This window comes from Henckelia pumila, unplaced genomic scaffold (genome assembly GCF_033568475.1).
Source record: "Henckelia pumila isolate YLH828 unplaced genomic scaffold, ASM3356847v2 CTG_254, whole genome shotgun sequence".
In the NCBI taxonomy this organism is placed as follows: domain Eukaryota; kingdom Viridiplantae; phylum Streptophyta; class Magnoliopsida; order Lamiales; family Gesneriaceae; genus Henckelia; species Henckelia pumila.
Window position 1 is genome coordinate 308224 of NW_027331784.1, and position 25823 is coordinate 334046.

The 25823-nt window shown below is 34.9% G+C and overlaps 1 protein-coding gene and 3 non-coding genes across 4 annotated transcripts; all 4 read right to left on the reverse strand.

The window, feature by feature from the left end:
- Window positions 1-10137: 10137 nt before the first annotated feature.
- On the reverse strand, window positions 10138-10323 carry LOC140870814 (small nucleolar RNA Z112). Its single transcript, XR_012147541.1, has one exon. It is a non-coding gene; the product is annotated as a small nucleolar RNA Z112 (small nucleolar RNA).
- A 36-nt stretch (window positions 10324-10359) lies between these two features.
- LOC140870815 (small nucleolar RNA snoR2/U65) lies at window positions 10360-10512 on the reverse strand. The gene has a single exon (XR_012147542.1). It is a non-coding gene; the product is annotated as a small nucleolar RNA snoR2/U65 (small nucleolar RNA).
- A 206-nt stretch (window positions 10513-10718) lies between these two features.
- Window positions 10719-10784, reverse strand: LOC140870816 (small nucleolar RNA U49). The gene has a single exon (XR_012147543.1). It is a non-coding gene; the product is annotated as a small nucleolar RNA U49 (small nucleolar RNA).
- A 7714-nt stretch (window positions 10785-18498) lies between these two features.
- On the reverse strand, window positions 18499-24095 carry LOC140870811 (homeobox-leucine zipper protein ATHB-14-like). The gene is made up of 18 exons (XM_073273211.1): window positions 23407-24095; window positions 22415-22574; window positions 22207-22316; window positions 22006-22096; window positions 21819-21914; window positions 21611-21724; window positions 21421-21504; window positions 21117-21272; window positions 20963-21037; window positions 20773-20879; window positions 20466-20655; window positions 20194-20382; window positions 20026-20106; window positions 19809-19943; window positions 19407-19732; window positions 19182-19293; window positions 18944-19093; window positions 18499-18856 (listed from the first exon to the last, which is right to left on the reverse strand). The coding sequence occupies exons 1-18, from the start codon at window positions 23625-23627 to the stop codon at window positions 18710-18712; spliced, it is 2544 nt and encodes an 847-aa protein (XP_073129312.1). The 5' UTR covers window positions 23628-24095; the 3' UTR covers window positions 18499-18709.
- Window positions 24096-25823: the final 1728 nt, after the last annotated feature.

Sequence of the window (25823 nt, forward strand, 5' to 3'; positions counted from 1 at the left end):
ATCTGAGCAACCTGGCTTTGATACCACTGTTGGAAAACGGTGTTCAGATCAATCAGAATTGATACCCGGTGCAGCGGAAGTTTTAAAATTTTATATGGAACGATTCCATATCATGGGTATCAAAACTTTACGATTAAATTGTGCGTGTAAAAATTAAATAACAATTAAATTTTTACCTTGAATCTCGAAACAAGATTATGGACACCAACAGATAACTCTGCTCTTGTTGTATATCCCAGGAACTGATGGACGAACAATTCTTCAATCAGGTCCACGAACAGAATTCGAATCCCTCTGATAGATTGCACTAGAAAATCTATCAGAAGTTTCTACGAAGAGAATTAACGAATTTGATCTGTTAAACCAGACTGCAAATTCGAAATTCACAGACTTGATTTCAGAGAGAAAAACACAGAGAGGGGGCGGCCACTCTAGGTCTCAAAACCCTAGTGTTCGAAAATTATGAGACTTGTGTCTAATTTCTGCACTGCAATAACTTATTTATAATGTGGGCTGCTAACAGCTTAGGGCCCATTAGTCATAAGTTAAAGCCTGACAAGCAAAGCCTGCATATTCAAAAATTAATATAAAATTCATCGTGACTCAGATTGATAAACCAATTTCACCAATGTGCACAAAAACCATTTCTGCATCTTTTAAAGTCAAGATAAATTTTTTGAATCCGAATTCAGTGATTTCCAAAAATGCCCATCCCTATGTCATTTTAGGAAATCTTACTCTTCTACTCTGATATAAGAAGTCCTACTTATTTGTTCATTAAATTTAACTCTTTAAATTTAACTATCTCAACGGGAATTAGAAATCCATTACTTGTGTGACCCTCAATGGTTCAGGGATACAGCTAGCCGTGGGCTCACAACTCCTTGTGACTCGGAACAACAATTTTTGACTTACCCATCGAATCATGGTAAGAGCGTCTAGCAACATCGCCCCATGATTTCCTAGGTATCACTGATAGTGCCTACAAGAACCAGTAGATTTTGGTTAGCGTACAGTACAGTCCCTTCATCCATATATCCCGATCGAATCAACAATCATTGGTACATCGAGAGTCGTTCGAGATTCAATAACTATGCATATCATCTTGGAGATCAAATAGTGACATCGCATATGTTACTAGGATAACCCATTAACCTAAAACACATCATGTACTCTGGCAGAGATTCATCACACTAATATCTCCTCAGATTGCATAGGATATCCACACTCGCAAGTATGTGGTGAATCCTTGACAACAAAGCATCGACTCCTATATGTGTCATAGCTACACCCAATTCCGACACCTGATGACCCCAATAGAGTCGGTAAACGAGTCAAAGTGCAGAACTAGCATATAGAGTCTCAATGATGTTTCAAGTAATAAGGACTAATGGTGTACAACCAAAATCGCGGACTTTATCCACTCGATAAGTGATAACCACTTGGAAAGTTCGGATAGGGTAGTTCGATCATTCATCATATGAATATCCATTTGCATGTTTTGAACATCTCCATGTTCCATACCAATGAAACGTGGTACTTGGCATCGCAAATGCTAGTCTCAATCTTGAGCGATCCTTATCCTTATTTGCGGACGGCTCAATCGACTAGGAACAGTTTAGAATATACAGTGACTATAAGATGTGTTTCATGATAGCCATCCCCATGTGCTACCACATCTTACATACACTATAGTATATTCAAGGTCTTTATCAAAACAACAATAGTATATTACAATATAACATTATGAAGAAAGATAAAGTCATTGTCATTATAAAAGTGTAAATTATATTAAACAAAAGATTGTTTTACAAAGAGTCATCAAAGCTGAAAGAGTGGGTGCCCAGTGAGCCAACTTGTGGCTATGGGCTTTGATGACTCTTTGTACAAACGATCTTTTGTTTAATGTAATTTACACTTTTATTAATGGCAATGACTTTATCTTTCTTCATATTGTTATATTATGATATACTATTGTTGTTTTGATAAAGACCTTGAATATACTATAGTGTATGTAAGATGTGGTAGAACATGAGGATGTCTATCATGAAATACATCTTATAGTCACTGTATATTCTAAATTGTTCCTAGTCGATTGAGCCGTCCGATAATAAGGATAAGGATCGCTCGAGTTTGAGACTAGCTTTGCGATGCGGAGTACCACGTTTCATTGGTAGGGAACATGGAGATGTTCGAAGCATGCAAATGGATATTCATAGGATGAATAATCGAACTACCCTATCCGGACTTTCCAAGTGGTTATCACTTATCGAGTGGATAAAGTCCGCGGTTTTGGTTGTACACCATTAGTCCTTACTACTTGAAACATCATGGAGACTCTATATGCTAGTACTGTGCTTTGACTCGTTTACCGACTCTATGGGGGTCATCAGGTGTCGGGATTGGGTACAGTTACAACACATATAGGAGTCGATGCATTGTTGTCAAGGATTCACCACATACTTGCGAGTGTGGATATCCTATGCGATCTGAGGAGATATTAGTGTGACGAATCTCTGGCCAGAGTACTTGATGTGATTTAAGAAATGGTTTCTTAGTAGCACATGCGATGTCACTAATTTGATCTTCAAGATGTATTGCATAGTTATCGAATCTTGAGCGACTCTCGATATACCAATGGTTGTTGATTCGATCGGGATATATGGATGAAGGGACCGTACTGTACGCTAACCAAAATCTACTGGTTCTTGTAGGCACTATCAGTGATACCTAGGGAATCATGGGGCGATGTTGCTAGGCGCTTTACCATGATTCGTTGGGCAAGTCGGAAATCGTTGTTCCGAGTCACAAGGAGTTGTGAGCCCACGGCTAGCTGTATCCCTGAACCATTGAGGGTCACACAGTGTAATGGAGTTTTAATCCCCGTTGAGATAGTTAAATTTAAATAGTTAAATTTAATGAATAAAGAAGTTAGACTTCTTAAATAAGAGTAAGGGAGTAGGATTTCCTAAAATGACATAGGGATGTACATTTTTGGAAACCACTGAATTCGGATTCAGGAAAATTTATCTTGACTTTAAAATGTGCAGAAATGGTTTATGTGCACATTGGTAAAATCGGTTTATCAATCGGAGTCACGATGAATTTTATATTAATTTCTGAACATGCGGGCTTTGCTTGTCGGGCCTCAACTTATGACTAATGGGCCCTAAGGTGTTAGTGGCCTGCATTATAAATAAGTTATTGCAGTACAGAAATTACACACAGTTGGTCATAATTTTGAGAGACAGTTTTCGAAAAAAACCCTAGCTCTCTCTAGAAATTTGGCCGCCCCTCCCTCTCTCTGTCAGAGATTTTCCGGTCTGTGATTTTGAATTGCAGACAGGATTAGCGAATCAAATTCGTTATTCTCTTCGCAGAAAACTTCTGATAGATTTTCTAGTGCAATCTATCAGATGGATTAAACCTCCATTCGTGGACCTGATTGAAGGAAAGCTTGTTCATCAGTTCCAGGGAGATACAAGAAGCGCAGAGAAATCTGTGTGGTGTCCAATAATCTCGCTTCGAGATTGAAGGTAAAATTTAATAATAGTTATTTAATTTTACACACACAAATAATTTAATCGTATGGTAGATACCCACACTATGTAATTGTTCCATACTAAAAATTTTAAACTTCCGCTGCACCGGGTATCAATCGTGATTGATCTGAACGCCAGTTACCCAACAAAAGCCCTCAGCCACAAGTTGGCTAATCGGGCACCCACTCTTTCAAACATCATAAGATCATCAATCAAACTCATTTCAAACCTCAATCAACCTTCTCGGTACAAAGTTGACGTTTTGATTCGTTGGCCTTCCAAACTCAACTGAAACTGAAGAATAAAAATGATATAACATTCATAACATCTATATAACAACTTCAGCTCAGATATAAACCATCAAAATAGTCTAACAATTCGATTCAACGGCGTAGCGATTGAAAATCGGTAACTGACAAATTATCGAAATCATTTCTAACTTCAAACCAACTCATACGTGTATTCAAGTCAATAACCAACTGATATATCATTCAAATCCTCATCTCAACAGCTATAATAACTGATTAACATGCTGGAATCAAAATTGGATACATTTAATACAACTCTTAAATCCGGTTTCGAGATATAATCGCATAAACAACGATAAACATGATCAAGAACTCAAAACCTGATCTCTGCCACCAACTGATTTTGAAACTCATATAAAACATCATAAAACTTACACGAGATCGAAGCCCTCGTCGTAAGGATTCCAGAACAATTTACGAAATTGAAATCGAATAATCGGAGCAAAAGTTACAAGGATTTGAAGATCACAATTTCAAAAGAAAACAAAAGATCTCGACTTTCAGCTTAAAGCTTATGATTCCTCCACTATGATGCACGTGTATATGCTGAATCAACAATATAATCTGATAACTTTCAAGCATAATTGTAGTTTAGTCTCTTAAGTCTTCAATATTTGCAATTTGGTCCTCGGCCCTTATTTTAATTCAATTTCAATCCTAAATAATTTAAGAATATTAGAATTTAAATCGAAACTCTAAATATATTCTCAAATTAAATATACTCGGATTAAAATTAAATAATTTCAGATTAATATAAATTAATCCCGGGCCTTACATTTCTTCCCCACTAAGACACGAGTTCGTCCTCGAATTCATAAACATTATAAATATGCAGACTGCATGCTCATAAGAATAAAGAATAATTGGAACTGAATAAGAACTCACATCAGTGAAAGAGGAAAGGAAATCGTTGCTTCATATCTTCTTCGACTTCCCACGTTGCTTCTTCAACTCCGTGCCTACTCCATTGAATCTTCACCAATGGAATGGTCTTCGTTCGGAGTTGCTTTGTTTTTCTATCAAGAATTTGAATAGGTTGCTCGAAGTAGCTAAGAGTATTATCCAACTCAGCTTCATCAGATCGAATCATATTAGATGCATCAGATATATACTTCCTCAACATCGATACATGAAAGACATCATGTATACCAGATAAAGACATAGGAAGAGCGAGTCGATAAGCTAGATTGCCTATCTTCTCGAGAATCTCATACGGCCCAATATACCTCGGAGATAATTCCTCGTTTGCCAAATCGAACGGTGCCTCTGAACGTTGAAATCTTCAGAAACACTCTATCTCCCTGATCAAAAGACAACGGCCGACGTTGTACGTTCGCATATCTGGTATGTCTGTGTTGTGCTGTTCTCATTCTCTGCTGTATCAGTTTCACCTTCTCGGTCATCTGTCTGATCATATATGGCCCTAACTCAGGTACCTCAGAAACATCATCCCAATACAAAAGCGATCAACACTTCTTCCCATATAATGCTTCAAATGGTGTCATCTCTATACTCGTCTGATAACTGTTTTTATAAGAAAATTCCACGAGTGGTATAGAATCTTGACATGTAGTACCAAAATCAAGTGCTACAACTCTCAACATATCCTCAAGCGTCTGAATAGTTCGTTCAGATTGACCGTCAGTTTGAGGATGGTAAGCAGTACTCAAATGTAAGCGCGTACCTACAGCTTCCTATAGGCTATGCCAAAAATGCGAAGTAAACCTCGGATCTCGGTCAGATACAATCGACTTTGACACACCGTGCAATCTTACCACTTCTCGAATATAGAGATCCGCCATTTGATCATGACGATAAGTCATTCGGTAAGGAATAAAGCATGCAGATTTTGTCAATCTGTCAATGATCACCCAAACAACATCGCATCCTCGAGATGATCGTGGCAACTTCGTTACAAAGTCCATGGAAATGTGGTCCAATTTCCATTCAGGAATCGATAAACTCTGTAATAAGCCATCTGGTTTCTTTCTTTCAGCCTTCACCTGTTGGCAATTCAAACATTTTGATACAAATTCAGTCACACCAGACTTCATTTGTTTCCACCAATACTGATTCTTCAAATCATTGTACATCTTTCTGCCTCCAGGGTGAACACTAAAACAACTACAATGGGTTTCTTTCAAAATATTCAGTCTCAAGTCTGCAATATTGAGAACAACTATTCGGTTATTCACATACAATATATCATCTTCACTAACCTTGTACTCAGATTGATGTCCTGATCATCTTACGGGTTCTTCGATTTTGTTTGTTGTTAAATGGTGGAAATTGAGAGATAATATCAAAATCTCGCAACACTTTTTTAATTTCTGAAAAACTCGATGAATAAAGATGACACCTATTTCAAAGTTCAAACAAAATAATAGGCCGAAAATAAACTGAAGAGTAAAATATTTAAAATCCTATTAGGCTCATTTTGGTACGGGTGATGTGATAAATAATATATAAATAAATAATGTAATAAAAAATAAATAAAAAATGATAGTGAATATAATATTTGATTTGATTGATATATTATAGTTTATTTGATATGATTGATTAAATTTTATATAAAAAAGAATAAATTACCGTTTTATCATTTTAAAAATAAATAATATTATTTATAAGGAGTAATATAGTAATTTAAATTCAATTATTTAGATTGATTTAAGATAAATAATTAATGATTTGATTGATGTAAAATTATAATTAATAAATGAATAAATAATATGATAAGAAGAACGTAGGATTAGACATGATAATTTTATACATGCATTATTAATAATGATACCAAACGAAGTCTAAATTTTTTAAATACTAGCTACCGACAAGTCATCTTTAATGGGCTTGGCCCTTGTGTCGCAATTGCATGCGAGTATTAGGGGGGTGTATTCAATCCGGAGAATTAATGACTTTTATGGATTTTAAAAGTCTAGTGGTATTCAATCATGACTTTTATAAACTCTATAGAAGTTTTGTGGTATTCAAAATAAACTTTTTTAGAGTTTTAAAAGTCAAGTGGTATTCAACCTTGACTTTTAAAAACTCTATAAAAGTCTAGTGTTATTCAAAATGTCAATGAACTTTTAATAACTCCATGAAAATCATGGACATACAAACATTAATGCTTAAGGTACAACTATATTTTGTAAAAAAATGTCTTTGGTCTAACCCAAAGATTTGGATGGATTTCTTAAACTTATAAAACCCATCATTTATATTTTTTTCTCACATTTTCTCACTCTTCACTATCTCACCCCTCTCTATCTCACTCTCTCCTATATATGTATTTTTTCGTTCTTCTCCAAAAATCAAAAGAAAAAATATTATTTAAAAATTTGAAATTTTCCAAATATTTTGTGCTTTTTAATATATGATTTATATCAATAATTATAATATTTAATGATAATAATATATGATTTAATAAATTATAATATGATTTAATTCAAATATTTGAATAGCGGATAACAGACATGATAAAAAAACAAATAAATTTTTATGATATAATTGATAAAATAATTTATAAGTTGTCATATGTTTTTTTAAAAAAATAATTTTACACAATCGCAAAGTTTTTAGTTTATAATTTTGTTACAATAATATATATATATATACATTTAAAATAAATGAAATCCATTTTCATCAATAAATTAAAAAAATATTTCAAATAAATTTAGGAAAAATTATTTTTTTTGTCCTGTATGTTTATCATTTTGCGATTTCAGTCCTTTATATTTTCATATTTTAATTTTAGTCCGTTATCTTTATTTTTTTTGACAATTTTAGTCTTTTTTTACGTGGCATCAATTCAATGCTGATGTGAGCTGACGTGTACAGTGTCACATAAGCATTTTTGAATAAAAAGACCGAAATTGCCAAAAATAAAACATGCAGGACTAACTTAAATGTGAAAACATAGAGGACCAAAAGCGCAAACCGCTATCTTAATTTTTTCGGCAATTTTAATCCTTTTTCGACGTGGCGCTGACGTGACACAAATTCAGTGCTGATGTGGAGCTGACATGTACAGTGCCACGTAAGCATTTTTGAATAAAAAGGACCGAAATTCTAAAAAATAGAACATGAATGACTAAAACTGAAACGTGAAAATATAGAGAACTAAAATCGCAAAGTGTCAAACATATATGATTAAATTTGTAATTTTCCCATAAAGTTATTATTTATGTCAAACAATTATTACTTCAAAGAAAAAAAAGATATATTTAAGATACAAATTCATGTAATTATATGAAAAGTTTACAAATCTCTATAAAAGTCCTGCAAAAGTCTACAAAGAATCCATGAAAATCTGTTTGTAAATCCGTGAGATTCTATAAAAGTCAATAAAAATCCATCAACTCCACAAAAGTCTATCATTTTAAAAAGTCACTAAAAGTTATTAAAACTCTGGATTGAATACACCCACCTTAGAATTTAGAGAGAATGTGTTTATTTTTCGTATTGTAACAAAAAGCACTCGTGGCACCGTTCCCCACAGAATTGGATATGATTCTATTTAATTTACATTTATAAAATACATGAAATACAAATCAAAACATGATATCAACCGAAGTCTTGTAGAGATGACAATTTCCTCCAAGATGAAAAATTCGATATCCAATCCGAATGAAAGAGGATATACATATTATTAATATCCGAATGAAAGAGGATATACATATTATTAATTTATATTAAGGAAATGTTAATTTAATTTTTTTGTTGAATTATATTAGTTGGATGGAACAATGAAAATTATTACTATAAATCTAATACCATATTGTATAATAATTATATTGAGATAAATTATTTATAATATTTTGTTATTTTTTATATAATAATTCTTAGGTTATTGATTTTCTTTTATGTTTCAATTTTTTATTATTGTTCTCTTAAAAAAATTTGGTATAAAATCTAATAAATAAGTATATTTTATCAAAATAATTGATATTAGATCCTCCAATGAGTAGGGGAATAAGACGAAATTGAATATTCAATGAGACGAAATTGAATATCCGATTGATATGGGGATGAATTTGATAATTAATAAACGAGGATATGGATGGATAGATGATATGATATTCTTAGGCTGCGTTTGGTACATGTGATGAAATTATTAATGTAAAGATAATATTTAGGATAAATATGAATTATGTAAGTATTTTTAAAATTTAAAATAAAACCTTTTTTTTGTTTGGTTGGTTTTTTACATTTGGGATTAAAAGTTGGAAAACAATTTTATACCCAAAATACCCTAAAATGCTACTCCACTTTTTTCACAAATCCACCAACATTATGCTGTACCGTCGTGATATGTGAGCGGAAGAAGTTGGAGTTCGCAATTCCTTGGCTTCAAATCTGTCAACTACTCCAATTAAACTCGTGATTCTTTTGCATCAAATTTGCGTCAACTACTCCAATTAGATATGTGATAAACGATCGAGGTCAGAATATGAAAAGAAATTTTATGCATCCGAATTTTTAAGTTTCAGGTCTTGTAGCTTTCTGGAAGAATTCGAGTCTGGGTTTTCTGTGCATGTAAGTCAATTTGATTTTTTGGAAAAAAAAATTTGCAGGTTTGCGAATCATTGATTTGCGAGTCCACGAAGGTTTTTTTGAACGAACAAATATAAGGAATCAACGTAAAATTTGGAAAAGGGGAAGAACTCATAGTAATTTTTCTACAACTCCGAATAATAGCGGCCATCGTCAAAAGGAAGAGAGGAGTTCTGTGATGAACGGTGGATTAAGTAGAGCAAAGGGGTAAAATTGAGAACAAAAGTCATTGTCATGTCTACTGTAGAAAGTTGGACTGGCAATACCTTGTTGAAAAAGGGATTCATAACCCACCGTTTTCATGAATGAACAGTGTTCAATCACGGGCCCGTGGGTATCCACATTTCTTTAAAAAACGAGTCAAACATGTTACTAATTCTCTAATCCTAGGCTAATCCGCCCTACCAAACATAGCCTTAAAGCCTTGTATAATGTTGTGACGGTAAACTCATAATATCGGCAAAATGATTAAATACACCGAAGACTTTCTTTCAGCATCCCGAAAAACAATCGGCTTGGCCGGGCCGGCAAGCGTTGTTGCGCTAGGACTATTCTTCTCCATCTCGAAAAATAAAATATGAAGAGAGAAATTCTTTGACCAAAGAATAGAAAAGCTAGGTTTCGCATGATAACTATTCGTGATAGCACGAAAAATATGTTATTGCACAACTATTTTTAGCATTCAATCATTTACTCATATTCAGAATCAAATGAAACAATTCATGATATAAATATAACCTCAGAGACCCGTTTCAAATCACACACGCAGCTACAACGCGGAAATCAAAGAGCCCCCGCCGATGAACAAAATTCGTCACAAAGACAAAGCTTGCAAACAGCGGAGTCCGATTCTGCGAATGCTGTGTTTTAAAGTGTCTTACGGCACTTCCTATACTTTGGGAATTCTTCCTCATTGGTAAATTTATCTCAAAATATAAGGAAAAAAATGTACAAAAAAATGTAATCGCACAAATCGGCTCCGGAGACGAACCGAAAACAATCGATCCACGGATTCCTATCAACATGCGAAAAAGTAAATTGGTCTCGGCCCAATCAAAGCATCGACCGTCATTGCCGATATTCAGCTACAGCCGACGTGGCATTGGACCACTGAATGAAAAACCACAGAAAACAATGACACAGAGAATACATCGGCGAAAAGAAAAGTAATAATCTTTATAGAATGAACCTCAGAGACCCGTTTCAAATCACACACACAGCGACAATGCGGATATCAAACAGTCCCCACCGATCAACAATATTTGTCACAAAGACAAAGCTTGCCGGCGGCGGAATTAACCGGTGAACCGATTGCGCGAATGCTGCGTTTTGAAGTGTCATACGGCACTTCCTATACTTTGGGAATTCTTCCTCATCGATAAAATACATCTCAAACAACCAGTAGAAAAGAATCAAGGTGATGCAAACCAAATGCAAAATATGCTACAAACGCATAAAAGAGATCTGCAAATATTTTATCATCTTAGAAATGCAGCTGCGTTCTTCTTCATGATAGCTGATAAATTAGGGTTAGGGGAATTTATAGGGCGAGGGTTTATTTTTCTCAAGGCTTCAATTTGGGCTGAAAATTTGAATTCAGAATCGGGCTTTAGATGTTTCTTAAATTGGGGAGGGCCTGGTCATTTTCAGTTTGGAACAATTTTAAGCAATCAACCAAACCAAACAAAGAATGAAACAAATCCAAAATAGGTCAAATTAAATTCTTTGACTAGGAGAATTTAAGGCCCATTGTGCTACAACCTACAAGTACAAATGTACCTACATATGACTAAGGCCCGTTCGGCATCAAAAGTCAGCCAAAAAAGCATATTTTTTTAAAAAGTGCTTTTTGGGCTAATAAGGTGTTTGGATGACCAAATAAGTATTTTTTTTAAGTGAAAAAAAGTTTTTTTTCAAAAGCAAAAAATTATAGTTTAAAAAAACACTTATTTTAAAAAATAACTACAAAATCCAAACGTGATCTAAAACGCTCGTATGTGATGTAAGGGGATATTTGGGAAATTGACCTTGATAAACGTTTTTTTAAAAAATTGACCTCCCCAAGTGATATGAATTGCACCAGGGAAGGTCAATTTTTTTTTTTTAAAAAAAAAAGTTGACTAAGGTTTAAAAAAATACCCGTGATGTAAGTGGGGTTTTTTTTAGAGTACAATTACAATGTGAAATCAGAGTACAATGATATAAAAAAAACTGCGCGCACAAAATAGATAATTAAATTCTTTGACTAGGAGAATTTAAGGCCCGTTATTATGTATCCGTGTGCTACAAGTTCAAATCTACCTATAGATGACTTAAACGCTCGTATGTGATGTAAGTTTTTTTGTTTTTTTAGAGTACAGTTACAATGTGGAATCAAAGTACAACGATATAAAAAAAAAACCCCGCACAACCGACTTAAACGCTCGTATGTGATGCAATTTTTTTTTTTTGAGAGTACAATTACAATGTGGAATCATAGTACAACGATATAAAAAAAAATGTCCGCACAAACGACGGGACGTGAGCATGAACTCGAAACGTGCTTATATCGAACAAAAAATTACAAATATACTACTAAATCTACCTAAATAAATTAAAAAATCTATCCGCAATCAGCGAAAATCGAACTTGAGACCATATGACTCAATGCCTCGGTCTTAGCTAATAGGCTAAGAACTCATCGACGAATGTGATGTAAGTTGAGAACTTCAAACCACAGAAGTGAGTTGAAATTGAAAATATGACATCTGCGCCTTTGAATCACTTTCTCTGTCCCTTAATAGAAAATAATTATTTATTTTCCTAATTATATATATTTTATAATCAACAAGTAATTTTAAGTATTGCTCATCAGATATATCACAACCGTTAAATTCAAAATTCACAAAACATGTATCTAGCATGCTCATACAAGCATGTAACCAGAGGGGAAAAAAAAGTAGTTATATTAGAATCCACGAAAAAACAGTAAAAAGAGGAGGAAATAGTTGTACCATTTGTTTATTTATATCATACCTTTCTGTAATTGTAATCCTCCTATTAAATTAATTATTACTATTGAGATTGAAAAGACGTTGGAGGGCAGGTAGTTAATTAACAAATGGGGACAAATTTCGTGGGCATTTTAGGACATCTGCCCCTACTCCATAGACACAGATACTATACGGCCACGCCTCCTTGCTTCTTTTTGGTTTTGCAGGCAGCCAATGTTGGAAATAGTTACTAAGCCAATGTTGGAAATAGTTATTAATACTATATCATAAATTTGTGAATCAAGTGGTGCAAATTTATAAGTTGGAAAGATGTTTACTAGTCTGAACGAAGTGTTGCAAACTTGTGAATTAAAAGGATGTCTGTTCCAAGTGGATATCTACCTGGAAAGTCACATCCTTTCTCAAAGGTTGTGTATATATTATAAATATCAGTTAATGGTCTCAGATAGTAATAAGATTTCCATTTCTTTTTATTCGTTTCCATAGCAATCAACTTTCATTCTCTATTTGTTTTGAGGGAATTTATAGATTTGCTGTTTATAAATTCTGGTCTTGGTTCGAGCATCCTGGAGGAAAATTGCTATTATTCCAGCAGCAATATAGTGGGGGCAATATTTCCTTAAGGACAGTGAATACACGCTCGGAACAAATATCATCTTTTGAAAACTTATTTCAACAATCTTAAGGAAATATAATTAAGATTTTTTTTCCCTTTCAATGGAAGCTACTGGATCGAAATCTGTTTTTGATGCATTCAACTTGGACCGTTTCGATGGGACTAACTTTACTCGTTGGAAGGACAAATTGTTCTTCCTACTCACCGAATTGGGAGTCGCATATCTACTAAGCCAAGATCTGCCCGCTATTCCTGCTTCAACTGATAAAGATACCGATGCGATCAAAGCATCTTGTAAGAAAAGAGAATCTGATGAAGTACGCTGCAGAGGATATATTTTGAATGCCTTATCGGATAGATTGTATGATCTTTTTCGTTCAATCAAAACCCCACAGGAAATCTGGAGCGCATTGGAGAACAAATATATATCAGAAAAACAAGGTACGGACAGATTTTTAAGCATGAAATTTTTTGAGTTTCAAATGGTCCACAATAAACCTGTTCTGGATCAAGTTGATGAATTGCTTGTCTTAGTTTCTAGACTCAAGGATTTGAAAATTGAAGTGTCTGAGCCATTGCAAGTTGCTGCTGTGATTGCAAAATTGCCAGCCACTTGGAATGGCTACGGAAAGAAATTGTTGCACACTTCTGAAGAATTTTATGTAGACCAACTTATAAAACATGTTCGAATCGAAGAGGAAACTCGCATTCGTGAGAACAAATTTGCTTTAGAATCTGGCTCCAAAGTTAACAATGTTGAGTCTAGCACTAAGAAAAATGGGTATTTTGGGAAGAAAAGAAAGTTTGCAGAATCTTCAACCGAGAATTATGCCAACAAGAAAAACAACAAGACATGTTACTTTTGTGGAAAGAAAGGTCATTACAAGAAAGAATGCAGGTTCTACAAGAAATTGAAAGTTGAGGGAAATGTTGGACACAAGAATGCAAATCTTATTGAGCATCCACCAAGTCCTCCTCCTGATATTGTTGCCATGATATCTGATCTTAAAATAAGTATGATAATGGAATGCAACATGGCAACAACTGAAAACTCTATTGATTGGTGGTATGATTCTGGTGCAACCATTCATGTTTGCAATGAGAAAAGTTTATTCAAAAACTATGAAATTGCTGAAAAAGATGAAAAAGTCTTAATGGGAAATCATGATACTGCCATGGTACTAGGAAGGGGAACCATTGAATTACAGTTTACTTCCGGAAAGAAGATGATTTTGATGAATGTACTGCACGTTCCAGATGTAAGAAAGAATCTGATTTCTGCAAGTTTGTTGTGCAAAAAGGGATTGAAGGCTGTTTTAGAAGCAGAGAAATTAATAATTTCTAAGAATGGTGTATTTGTAGGACAAGGATACTCATGTGATGGAATGTTTAAACTAAGTATCAATAAAGCTAATATTTTTGCTTATATTCTTGAGTCTTCTTTTAATTTATGGCATGCTCGATTATCACATTTTAACTTCAAATCTATGAAATTTATGTCAAAGCATGGTTTAATTTCTTGTTCAAATCATATCTCTGTCTCTGGAAAATGTGAAATATGCATACAAGCGAAAATGACTAGAAAACCTTTTCCTAAGAATGAAAGAACAACTGAATTGCTTGAACTTATACACACAGACATATGTGAATTAAATGGACATTTAACTAGAGGTGGAAAAAGATATTTTATAACTTTCATAGATGATCATTCGAAATTTACTCATGTTTATTTATTGAGAACAAAAGATCAAGCATTTGATGTTTTTAAAAGCTATAAAGTCTTGGTTGAAAATCAATTGGACAAGAAGATTAAAATCCTACGAAGTGATCGAGGTGGTGAATATTTTCCACTCGATTTTACTGCATTTTGTGAAGAAAATGGATTAATTCATCAAACTAGTGCACCCTACACTCCACAACAAAATGGTTTGGCGGAAAGAAAAAATAGAACGTTGGTAGACATGATCAATGCCATGCTTCTACATGCTAAACTACCAACTAATCTATGGGGAGAGGCATTGTTAACAGCATGTCATGTTCATAATAGAATTACATCAAAGAAAACTAAAACTTCTCCATATGAAGCATGGAAAAGAAGGAAGCCAAATCTAAATTATTTGAGAGTATGGGGCTGTTTAGCCTATTATCGAGTTCCAGATCCTAAAAGGACCAAGTTAGGACCTAGAGCTCTTAAAAGTATTTTTGTCGGATATGCTGAGAATTCCAAAGCATATAGATTGTTGGATATGAACTCTAACACAATAATAGAATTAAGAGATGTCGAATTCTTGGAAACAAGTTTTCCTAAAGATTCTAGAATTCATCCACAATCAAATGAAAACATTCCTGAAGATACATCACAAAACACTACGATGAATTCTGATTTATATTCACATAAGAAACGAAAATCTGTTGAATCTTCTAATGAACCAAGGAGAAGTCAAAGAGCAAGAAAAGAAAAGACTTTTGGTTCAGATTTTATTTCTTCACAAGCAATAACTTTTCTGGTTGAAGGAAGGAGAGGTGAAGTATTGAATAAAATACCCATTGTTTTGCATATAGAAGATGATCCAAGGTCATATAATGAAGCTATGGATTCAAGAGATTCCAGTTTCTGGAAAGAAGCTATAAATGATGAAATGGATTCTCTTCTAGCAAATGGAACATGAATTTTAGTTGATTTACCACCAAATTCAAAACCCATTGGTTGTAATTGGGTGTTTAGAAGGAAATATAATATTGATGGTTCTCTACAAACTTTCAAACCAAGACTTACGGCAAAAGGATTTAGACAAAAAGAATGTGTCGATTATTTTGACACATATGCTCCTGTAGCAAGAATTGCCTCTATAAGAGTATTATTTGCTCTAGCATCAATTTATGATTTACATGTTCATCAAATGGACGTCAAAACAACATTTTTAAATGGTGAACTTGACGAAGAGATTTACATGGACCAACCAGAAGGTTTTATACTTCCTGAAAATAAACAAAAAGTTTGCAAATTGGTTAAATCTTTATATGGACTAAAGCAAGCGCCTAAACAATGGCATGAGAAATTTGACAGTGTGATATTATCACATGACTTTAGTCATAATGGTGCGGACAAATGTATTTATTCTAAGTTTACCAAAGATGCTGGTGTTATTATATGCCTATATGTTGATGACATGTTGATTATAGGAACTAACATGCAAGGAGTGAATGACACTAAATCTTATTTATCTTCTCAGTTTAAAATGAAAGATTTAGGAGAAGTTGACACTATATTAGGAATCAAAGTGACAAAGCATAGTGGGGGTTTTGCTTTATGTCAATCTCATTATATAGATAAAGTTCTGTCCAAGTTCAATCACTTGGGAATTAAAGAAGCCAATACCCCATTTGATGTTTCAAATAAGTTGGTAGAAAATTCGGGTAGATCCATTAGTCAATTAGACTATGCTAGTGCCATAGGTAGTCTAATGTATGCTATGCATTGTACAAGACCCGATATTGCCTTTTCTGTTTGCAAGCTTTCAAGATATACCCACAATCCTAGCACTGAACATTGGAGAGCCATTGGGAGGGTTCTCGGATATTTAAAGAAGACTAAGTCCTTGGCTTTGTTCTACAATAAGTTCCCATCAGTGCTGGAAGGTTATACAGATGCTAGTTGGATAACTAGTGTCAGTGACAATAAATCAACGTCTGGTTGGATTTTTACTTTGGGTGGAGGAGCTATTTCTTGGGCTTCGAAAAAACAAACTTGCATTACTCATTCAACCATGGAATCTGAATTCATTGCTTTAGCAGCAGCAGGAAAAGAAGCGGAATGGCTGAGAAATTTACTTCTAGATATAAAGTTGTGGCCACAACCAATGCCAGCGGTTTCTTTGCATTGTGACAGTCAAGCAACTATGTCAAGAGCATTTAACAGAATTTATAATGGAAAATCAAGACATATTGCTTTAAGACATGCATATATTAGACAACTAATTTCTGATGACATTCTAACAGTTGTCTATGTTAGATCCAATAAGAACCTTGCTAACCCATTAACAAAAGGGCTCTCGAGAGATGTGATACAATGCACTACAAGTGCAATGGGTCTGAAATCATTATAATTTGTCACTAATAATAGGAACCTTACCTTCATTATTGCATTGCAATTTTAAAGGTTTAATAGGTAACAACAAACTATTAATGACATGAAGCAAGTACTATAATTCATATCGTACTTATGGAAAAGAGGTTGAACATTAAATATTCTTAGTGAAGGTTTAAGTTCGGAATTGAACAATAAATCTCAAATGAGATTTCAACTGTACTTCACCTATGAGAACACAAGAGGTGGTGCCGCTTCTGTCAAAATTTTTAAAACAAAATAATACTAAATTTTGTAAGTGTTCTTGAATCCAGGAGTAGCACAAGGCCATAACATGGTGCTAAAGCTCACGGTGAACAAATTAGGAAAACAAGTTTTGTGTGTATGATGTTTCCAATCTTTTCAATTTCAAAATGTTGGTTTAAGTTACAAACAACCAAGATTTTCGTCAAGATTTTGAAATGTTTGTACAAGTAGTAGGTTTAAGTCGAAAGACACCTTCTATATGCACAAATCTTTATTTATGATTGCTCGTATCACTAACTAAGTGGGGGATTGTTGGAAATAGTTACTAATACTATATCATAAATCTGTGAATCAAGTGGTGCAACTTTATGAGTTGGAAAGGTGCCTACTAGTCTGAACGAAGTGTTGCAAACTTATGAATTGAAAGGGTGTCTGTTCCAAGTGGATATTGAAAAGTCACATCATTTCTCAAAGATTGTGTATATATTATAAATATCAGTTAATGGTCTCAGATAGTAATAAGATTTCCATTTCTTTTTATTCGTTTCCATAGCAATCAACTTTCATTCTCTATTTGTTTTGGGGGAATTTATAGATTTGCTGTTTATAAATTCTGGTCTTGGTTCGAGCATCCTAGAGGAAAATTGCTATTATTCCAGCAGCAACATAGTGGGAACAATATTTCCTTAAGAACAGTGAATACACGCTCGAAACAAATATCATCTTCTGAAAACTTATTTCAACAGCCAAGCATTTACCGACAAAATAGATACGATATTTGATTTTGGGAAGAACCCTCCAAAACCTTTTCTCTTGTAATTATTACGATTACGAAATATAATCGAATTTAAATAGTTTGGTAAATTCCAAGTCTTAACATGGAGAATTCTGAAACATAAACACAACAGCTGAAACAAAGAAACCATGTTATTTGCCGTCGTACGAGTGTAATTATTGGGGTAACATAATATGAAATATACATGTGTGATGAAGACAAATGAGAAAGCAGGTTCAATATAAAATTCCACGACAAAAGCATACATTGCATCCTTTTTGTTCCAATCCATTCATGACATACTCAACAGTTACGAAAAAGAACAAAAACTTAAGTTTGTCTTGTTTTCGTTTTTCCCATATAAATACAATGAGTAATAGTCCATGTGAAAAGATACAGATTTTAGACTTGAGATTAAAGGTTGGGACACTACTCTGTGTTAGTGAAGAAGAGAAGATGGATCAACCTTTCCGGCGCAGTCAAAAGGGAGATGCCATACAAAGTTCCAAGAGTTTGACAAAACAAATTAAAGGGTACGTACACATCATAACTTAACGATTAAAGGCTTAGTTTATAGTCTAATGGGGAATCAAACAAAAGACCAGTTTACAAACATGAAAGCTAGGCAGTGATTTGAATCGTCATCATTCAGCACCTTCCATGCGATAGCATGCTCGTATGAAACAGGCCTACCCATGCTTGAAACACAGACTCCCGCCGGCAAATAAGCAAAGCCCTGCACACAAGTCCAGCAAAATTTAACACGCTACGTTTCTCATGCGAGTCAGCCCTACTAAAGTTATTGGGGGTTTCAAGATTTCACCTGCTGCATGATCTTGGAGAATTCAGAAAGGAGAATCTTCCGACCAGCTTCATCCAGAATTTTATCAAGCATTATATCTTGAAGGGCCACCAAAGTCGTTTCCAGCATGTCAAGACCAGCCTGGTTTGCAAATGTAAATACAGCTGATGCCTGTGTCATTCAAATTTGCCAATTTATCTGTGTCAGTTTGCACCTCTCAAAACCGGGCGAACTAATGCTACAAAATGAAATGACTAACATTCATTTTGACAGAGCAGCACATAATAGCATCAGTGTGATGCCAAAGTTGTTTAAGAATGGCATCCCCAGAACTGGATTCGGGCTCGAAGAGTTCAGCACCCGTGTGCACCCTACCAAAAAAAAAAAAAAAAAGGATCCACACAATTGGCACATAGTCTCAGACAATATAGGAAATACTCTAATAATACTATCACAAGACATTAACAAGGAGATTACATCATACCCATAGCTCCTAAAAATCCATCGTGCCAATGTCACTGCCTCAGGTGAACCAGGGAGTGGCTTAGGTACAAAATGGGAGCTGAGCCTAGATGGAGCTATGGCCATGGCTACTCTCTGTACGGACCCAACAATACTACGTACATATTGACGGGCCATGGCAGCTACACTGTCCTGATAGTGACTTTCAAACGTGAACTGAAATGCGATTGTCAAAACAGACCTAAGATTTTGAGTGCTCCCATCAGCTTCACCAGCACAACGAGCTCCACCATGTCCTACCTCGAGGGCGGAAGCCAAGTCAAGTGTTCGAGTCGTTGCGTGCCCATCCTGCATCAAAGAAAAATATTTAATTCAATTATTTCATATCATTTTTCAAGACCAGAAAAATGAGACTCCACTCAACTGATTTAGGATCCAATGGTATAACACGGAAACCAGAAGGCAGTAAAGGTGCATCATCGCCAAATGATTCGTCGATAGGTGCAAATACAAGCTGTGCACATGCACCAGATGTTGATTCATCGATCCCATTGCACAACTGTAACAAAATAGAAATGAAGTTCACTTACTGCATAGGAAAAGAATATAATTCCTCTTGATTTTGCTGTAAAAATAAGAACCTGTAACAAGTACATATCCCTTGACAAAGCAATGTCCTCAGGAGAGAAGGCATGCCCCTCTAAGCGAACTACCTCAAGAAACTAAATCCAGAGGAACAAATCTCATCAGAAACAACTGCAAATTCAATACAACATTGGGAAAATCGTGTAAGAGTACATCTAATTTACCTCTTCGTGCTCAACAGTCTGTGCAAGGGGCAAAATCACTTGACTGCTTGGAAATCCACCAGGTCTTGCACATGGGACTGCATATGGATTTGCTTTCAGGGAAGCAGCAGAATAAACATCAACACCATGATCGGCCCATTCTGATCGGTGCTCTCTAAGAAACCGAACAAGTAAAGCAGGTGGCACACTCTGCATTATACAAAATGCTAGTAAGATATACTCTTATCACAACACACGGACATAGATTTCAACATCGATGAATGAAAACAAACCTGGAGAAGCATCGATGCCCGAGCACAGAGAACTCCACCAAAACTGGGAAGCATCGACAATGTATTATATTGTGAACCAAGAAACTTGCTCGGAGACGAGTTGATGGCAATAGTTATGTCTTCCACTCCATCGGTACTCATTATTGACCAACCATCATCAGCAAAGCCATTGACAGCATCATTAAATCCCCTAAAGTCACTCACAAAAATTAAAGTTCGGAAAATTAACCTCACAACACAGAACCAACTGAAAGGTCCCAAATTCAATTTTGGCGACTTCATCATATTCATACATAACATTTCTCACCTACACAATTTCTGACTTAAAGCTCTCAGAACAGCAGGTTGTCGACCACCATTACACTGAATCTCTCCATTCATTTCTTGAGCAATTTGCCTAACATGACGCAACGCCTGAATAACACATGCAGAGTGCACAAGTCAAAATAGGCACAAATAGCTCAAACAATCACAACCATCCAATTGAGAGTTCTCACAGCCATAGTCATCTTCTGTGCAAGAATTTTAGAAGATTCATAAAGTGGCCTTATAACTTCTGGAACACTCCAAATCTGTGACAGAATAAAAACCATATTACATTGGATAAGACAAATAAGGTAAATCAACAGAGAACCACAAGAAACGCCTTACCTCCAAGTCAACATGATCGACTATGTGGATGATACAGCCACCACCATCACAAGGACGTATAAGGTAGCCACTAGGCAACATTTCACCTCTCACAAAGCATGTAGCAGAAGGACCAGTTGGTCCACCAGTAGTAGATGTCAATGACCTCTCACAAATCTGAGAATCAGTACATTAGATTCAAAAAGGGATGTCGGAGAAATATGTAACATATAATTCATAAAGCCATACAGAATAGCTTGAAATCAACTGATTATATCAAGACTGTAGTTTGGAAAACTGAAAATAGAGCTAAGAATTAACTCACCACAAGACTGCCATCTTCCAAACTCGTGGTGTATCTCACTGTCCAAAAGTCACGAGCCGGTGCCAATGTTGTTGGCGCATAAGTCTTTAGGGGGGAAAAAGTCGATTTACATCCAGTTGAAAGCACCAATAATTCAAAATTTGTTCTCCATTGCAGAGACCAAAAAGAATTCATAGCAACTAATGCTAACCTGCATATAAGTGAGCTCTATTGTCCCTCCATTTCCTGTGGGAATCACACTCGCTATATCAATACAGCGGCAATCCCGATACCAAGAGAGGCGATCTTTGAGAAGTTCGGCGACCTGCAAGAGATGGCCCAAAATATAGCATACACATCAAAACTAAAAAAAAATACATTTCAAATAAATAAATAGCATTAAACAAAATGAATATCACCTTAGTGGCTTCAAGACTCACAAGGCCACAGGCTCGTGCCGCTACTCCACTACAGTTGCGGGAAACAGCAACAATGCCAATAGAATCCGGACCAGGCTATGCAAAGAGATAAAATTTACCACACAAAAAAGCAAAGTCTTAAAACAACCGATAATTTTTTAAAAGTAAATAAATATAATTAACGCACCTTCATCCCAATCATCTGGACCCAGTCGACAGCAGTTCCAGTAGCCTTTCCAAGGAACTCTGCGAGGGTCTCCTCAGCTATAGCAAGCAGACTGCAAAGGAAAATTCCATTGATACGAAAAGCATGTAAGCATTCACAAAATCATTCTACACAACATCAACAGAAAAAATTCAATAGTTAAGATGCTTTTTGGTCAATTACCCAGCTGGGGTGTTAGCATCTCTCTGCTGATGCTGAGGTGCTGGGTTTTGTTGTTGCTGCTGACCATTCATAACCACAGACTCACAGCTTGTATCAGTGGTCGTACTCACCTATTACGTCAAATTTTCCGAGGATACAAAACAACATTTAATAAAACAGTAAACCTGAGTTAGATCTCCTAAGGGGGCCCTTAATCATGCAAACTTACAGTGTGTATTTGCTGGCGCATAAAACCGTTGTCATAAACCAGCTGAGAGACCTGCTTTTGTAATCGATCATTCTCTTCCATCAGCAACTTGTTCATGGCACTCAGTTTCCTATTCACAGACTGGAGGCGAGATGATTCCTTTCTCTGTTTTTCGCGGCATCTACATAATATTCAGATGTATTACTGTGCTTGAGAAAAAAATACACATACCAAATACAAAGTAAGGGTCTCGGACCTAAATTCAGATTGCGTTAATATTCTACCATGATGATCTATAACCAGTGTAGAAACACAAAATTTGAATGATTAATGCCTTCACTAACAGCAAATAACAGTTCAAGCTCATGTTTACAACAGGTTAAATGAATATGAATGTCAGGAAATTGCAATAGCAACACAAGTGATGCAAGTGAATTTGAAGACAAAACGCATGAGCTACTTAAAAAAGTAGGAAAACCTGAACACTGAAAGTAAAGCCAGCCCGAAACCAATTAACTTATTTTTGTGTCACCAAATACCATTTAGGTTTTCAGTCTTGGTGAAATTTAAAAAAATTATAAAAAAAAAAAGAACACCCAGTAAGCTTAAACCAACGCAATTAGCAAAATATAGATTTCAAGTTATTGTATGAAAAAATTATGAAACTGAACCTTCGAGTTAAAAAGATGAGGCCCAAAAGTCGATAGCCATGAATATCAAGAATCTTTATAGAGAGAACAATAACAGCAACAATATACTTGTACTTATATACATGAAGAAAGTAATGTACTCAGCAGCACAAATACTGTGCAGACAAAAAATTTCTACAACGCAGATATATCCAAAAAAATTTGTCAAAAGAAAAAAGATATACCCAAAAACAAGAACTCCTCACACTTTCTAATTTCTGAATAAAACCCATCATAACAAGTGTCGAAAAATTCTATCTTTAACGTAGAGAAAGACCAAAACCCATCTATATTCCAGAGTTGCAACATCCTCGAGACTCATACCTGCGGTTCTGAAACCAGACTTTGATTTGCTTCGGCTCAATGTTAGATAAAATAGGACATTCCCTAATTAGCTGTTGTCTTCTCAGAGAGCTAGGCTTGGGGCACTCAGCGTAAACCCTTTCGAGAGCCTCGACTTGCTCTGGTGTGTAGCGTACATACTTGCTAGCATCCATCTGCTGTTGCTTGCTATTACTGCTACTGCCGTTGTTCTCTCGGTACATAGAAAGGACTTTTTAAAAAAAGCAGCAAACCCAGAGAGCGAGCTCAAGCGAGAAAACCCTTGCGAAATATTGTGTTTCGAGAGAGAGAAAAATGGCGTCTTTGATAGTTACATGAACAGGTAGGCTCTCTTCTCACAGAGAGCCTCCTCTTTCACGCATGAAGATGCTGCTCTTTCGAACTCGTTGTGTGTATCTCCCGCGAGGAGAGAAAAAAGTATCGGAGAGGATTTGTGGAGTGGGGAGACGATTGAATGCGATCCCGGGGTCTTTATCTTAGACGCCAATCTCGAGAATTTCAGGGAAAGTGAAAGGTGGAGAGAGGGATGTGAGAGATTGTAGTATTTACTGTACATGCATACCACCTACAGAGACAAATGGTTACTCGCTGATACAGAGAGAGAGAGAGATTGTGTAGGATTTGAAAATAAAGTCATACCAACAGGGAAAATTTCAAGAAGACGATTACTGTCGATCAAGTTCAGGCAAATTTTATAAGTAAAAAATCATAATCTTTCAATCCAATTAACTTAGGAAAATTCATTCCATTTTAGAGCCATTCTCTTTAATTTGGTTAAACTCCAAATTGTAATCCATCCATCATGTCCATTATCCAGTGTGATATATATATATATATATACACATCCATTGTCCGAACTGATTGATTACGGGCATTAAATACACCATGCATTTATTAGAAATTGGGGCAAGCAAAAAAAAAAAAGAGAGAGAGAGAGAGAGCGGCAATGTACAAATTACAGGCACATGAAGGGGTCTAAAGATACACAAAACAGTGAAAAGATTGGAGATAATAAATGGATGGCAGAAGGGGCTGCCTTTATTGGAATCAGACTGGCAGAGGCATTTTTAAGCAAAAAACAAGCTTTGTGTTAGCTTCCTCCCAATGGACAAAAATATTAAAATTTTTAAAAAGCTACGCCTACGATTTCCTCTCTCTCTCTCTCTGTCAAAGTGTAATGATGCAATGGCTTCTTCTTCTTCTTTCTCACTCTGCATAAATGTTGTTCATTTATTTATTTTTCGTGTTATAATATATATATATATATATATATATATATATATATACACCCACATAAGTTCCGTGTATACATACATCACATATGACCATATGCATGCATAATTATGTGTATTATTATACACAAGTATATATTGATTAATGTACTAGTTTGTATGTAATAGATGCACGTCTTGATTTGTGTTTAAATAAATAATGGAGAGCATGATGCTTGTTGAGAATCTAATCAATTTTATACACAAATTACAAGATTTAATTAATTGATGTCACACTTCCATAAACATGATATCATTATTGCATTTTATTTTAGCAGCTGGACCCAATCAACATAAATTATTTTTCTGCAAGTATATTGGAAGGTGAGGCATGCATATGATTTGGTTAAATATTTGACTCCACAATGATATAATATATATATATATATAGCTATTACAGTGAATAAATGGCGACTATATTATATATATACCAATTTGAAACCTAATCTCCTGATCATGACGCATATATATTGTCCCATATATATTTATATTGAATTTATTAATAAATCATCCATAGCCTTTGTTAGCCGACGCACTAATCAAGCCAAATCAGTGCTTTAAACACAATACATTGTTTATTTCCACTATTAATTCTTTTATATAAATTTTTCTGGCGTAAAATTTAAAAATCCGAATGAAATTAAGTTTTCTAATTATAATATGAAAAATCTTATCTTATAAATTGTAAAAAGAATATATAAACTACTAATTAACAGTTGAAGCTAAGTGATCCATATATGTTTGGTCAGTTGACTCAGTTCGTTCAGCGTTGCCATGCCAATAGAATTATTATTTTTTTTTTTTGTAAAAAAGAAAATACAGAGACTATATGCTATTTAGTTATTCATTAGATGGTAATTATAGAGATTAATTATGTATGTTAACGGGAAAGAGCCCCATATTTCTAATAATTGGTTTTTTAATTAACACATGGCTAAAACTTTCTTCATATAGACGTGTCAAAGAAAATATGTAGTTAAGGTGGAAGAATTTGATTTGTTTAAAACTAAAATAATTAGAGCAAAAGCGAATAATATAATAACAATATAAGGCTAGTAATTTTATAAGTTATATTCAAGAAATGATTAATAGCGTGAGATGTATATAATTAAACTAATGTATACATAT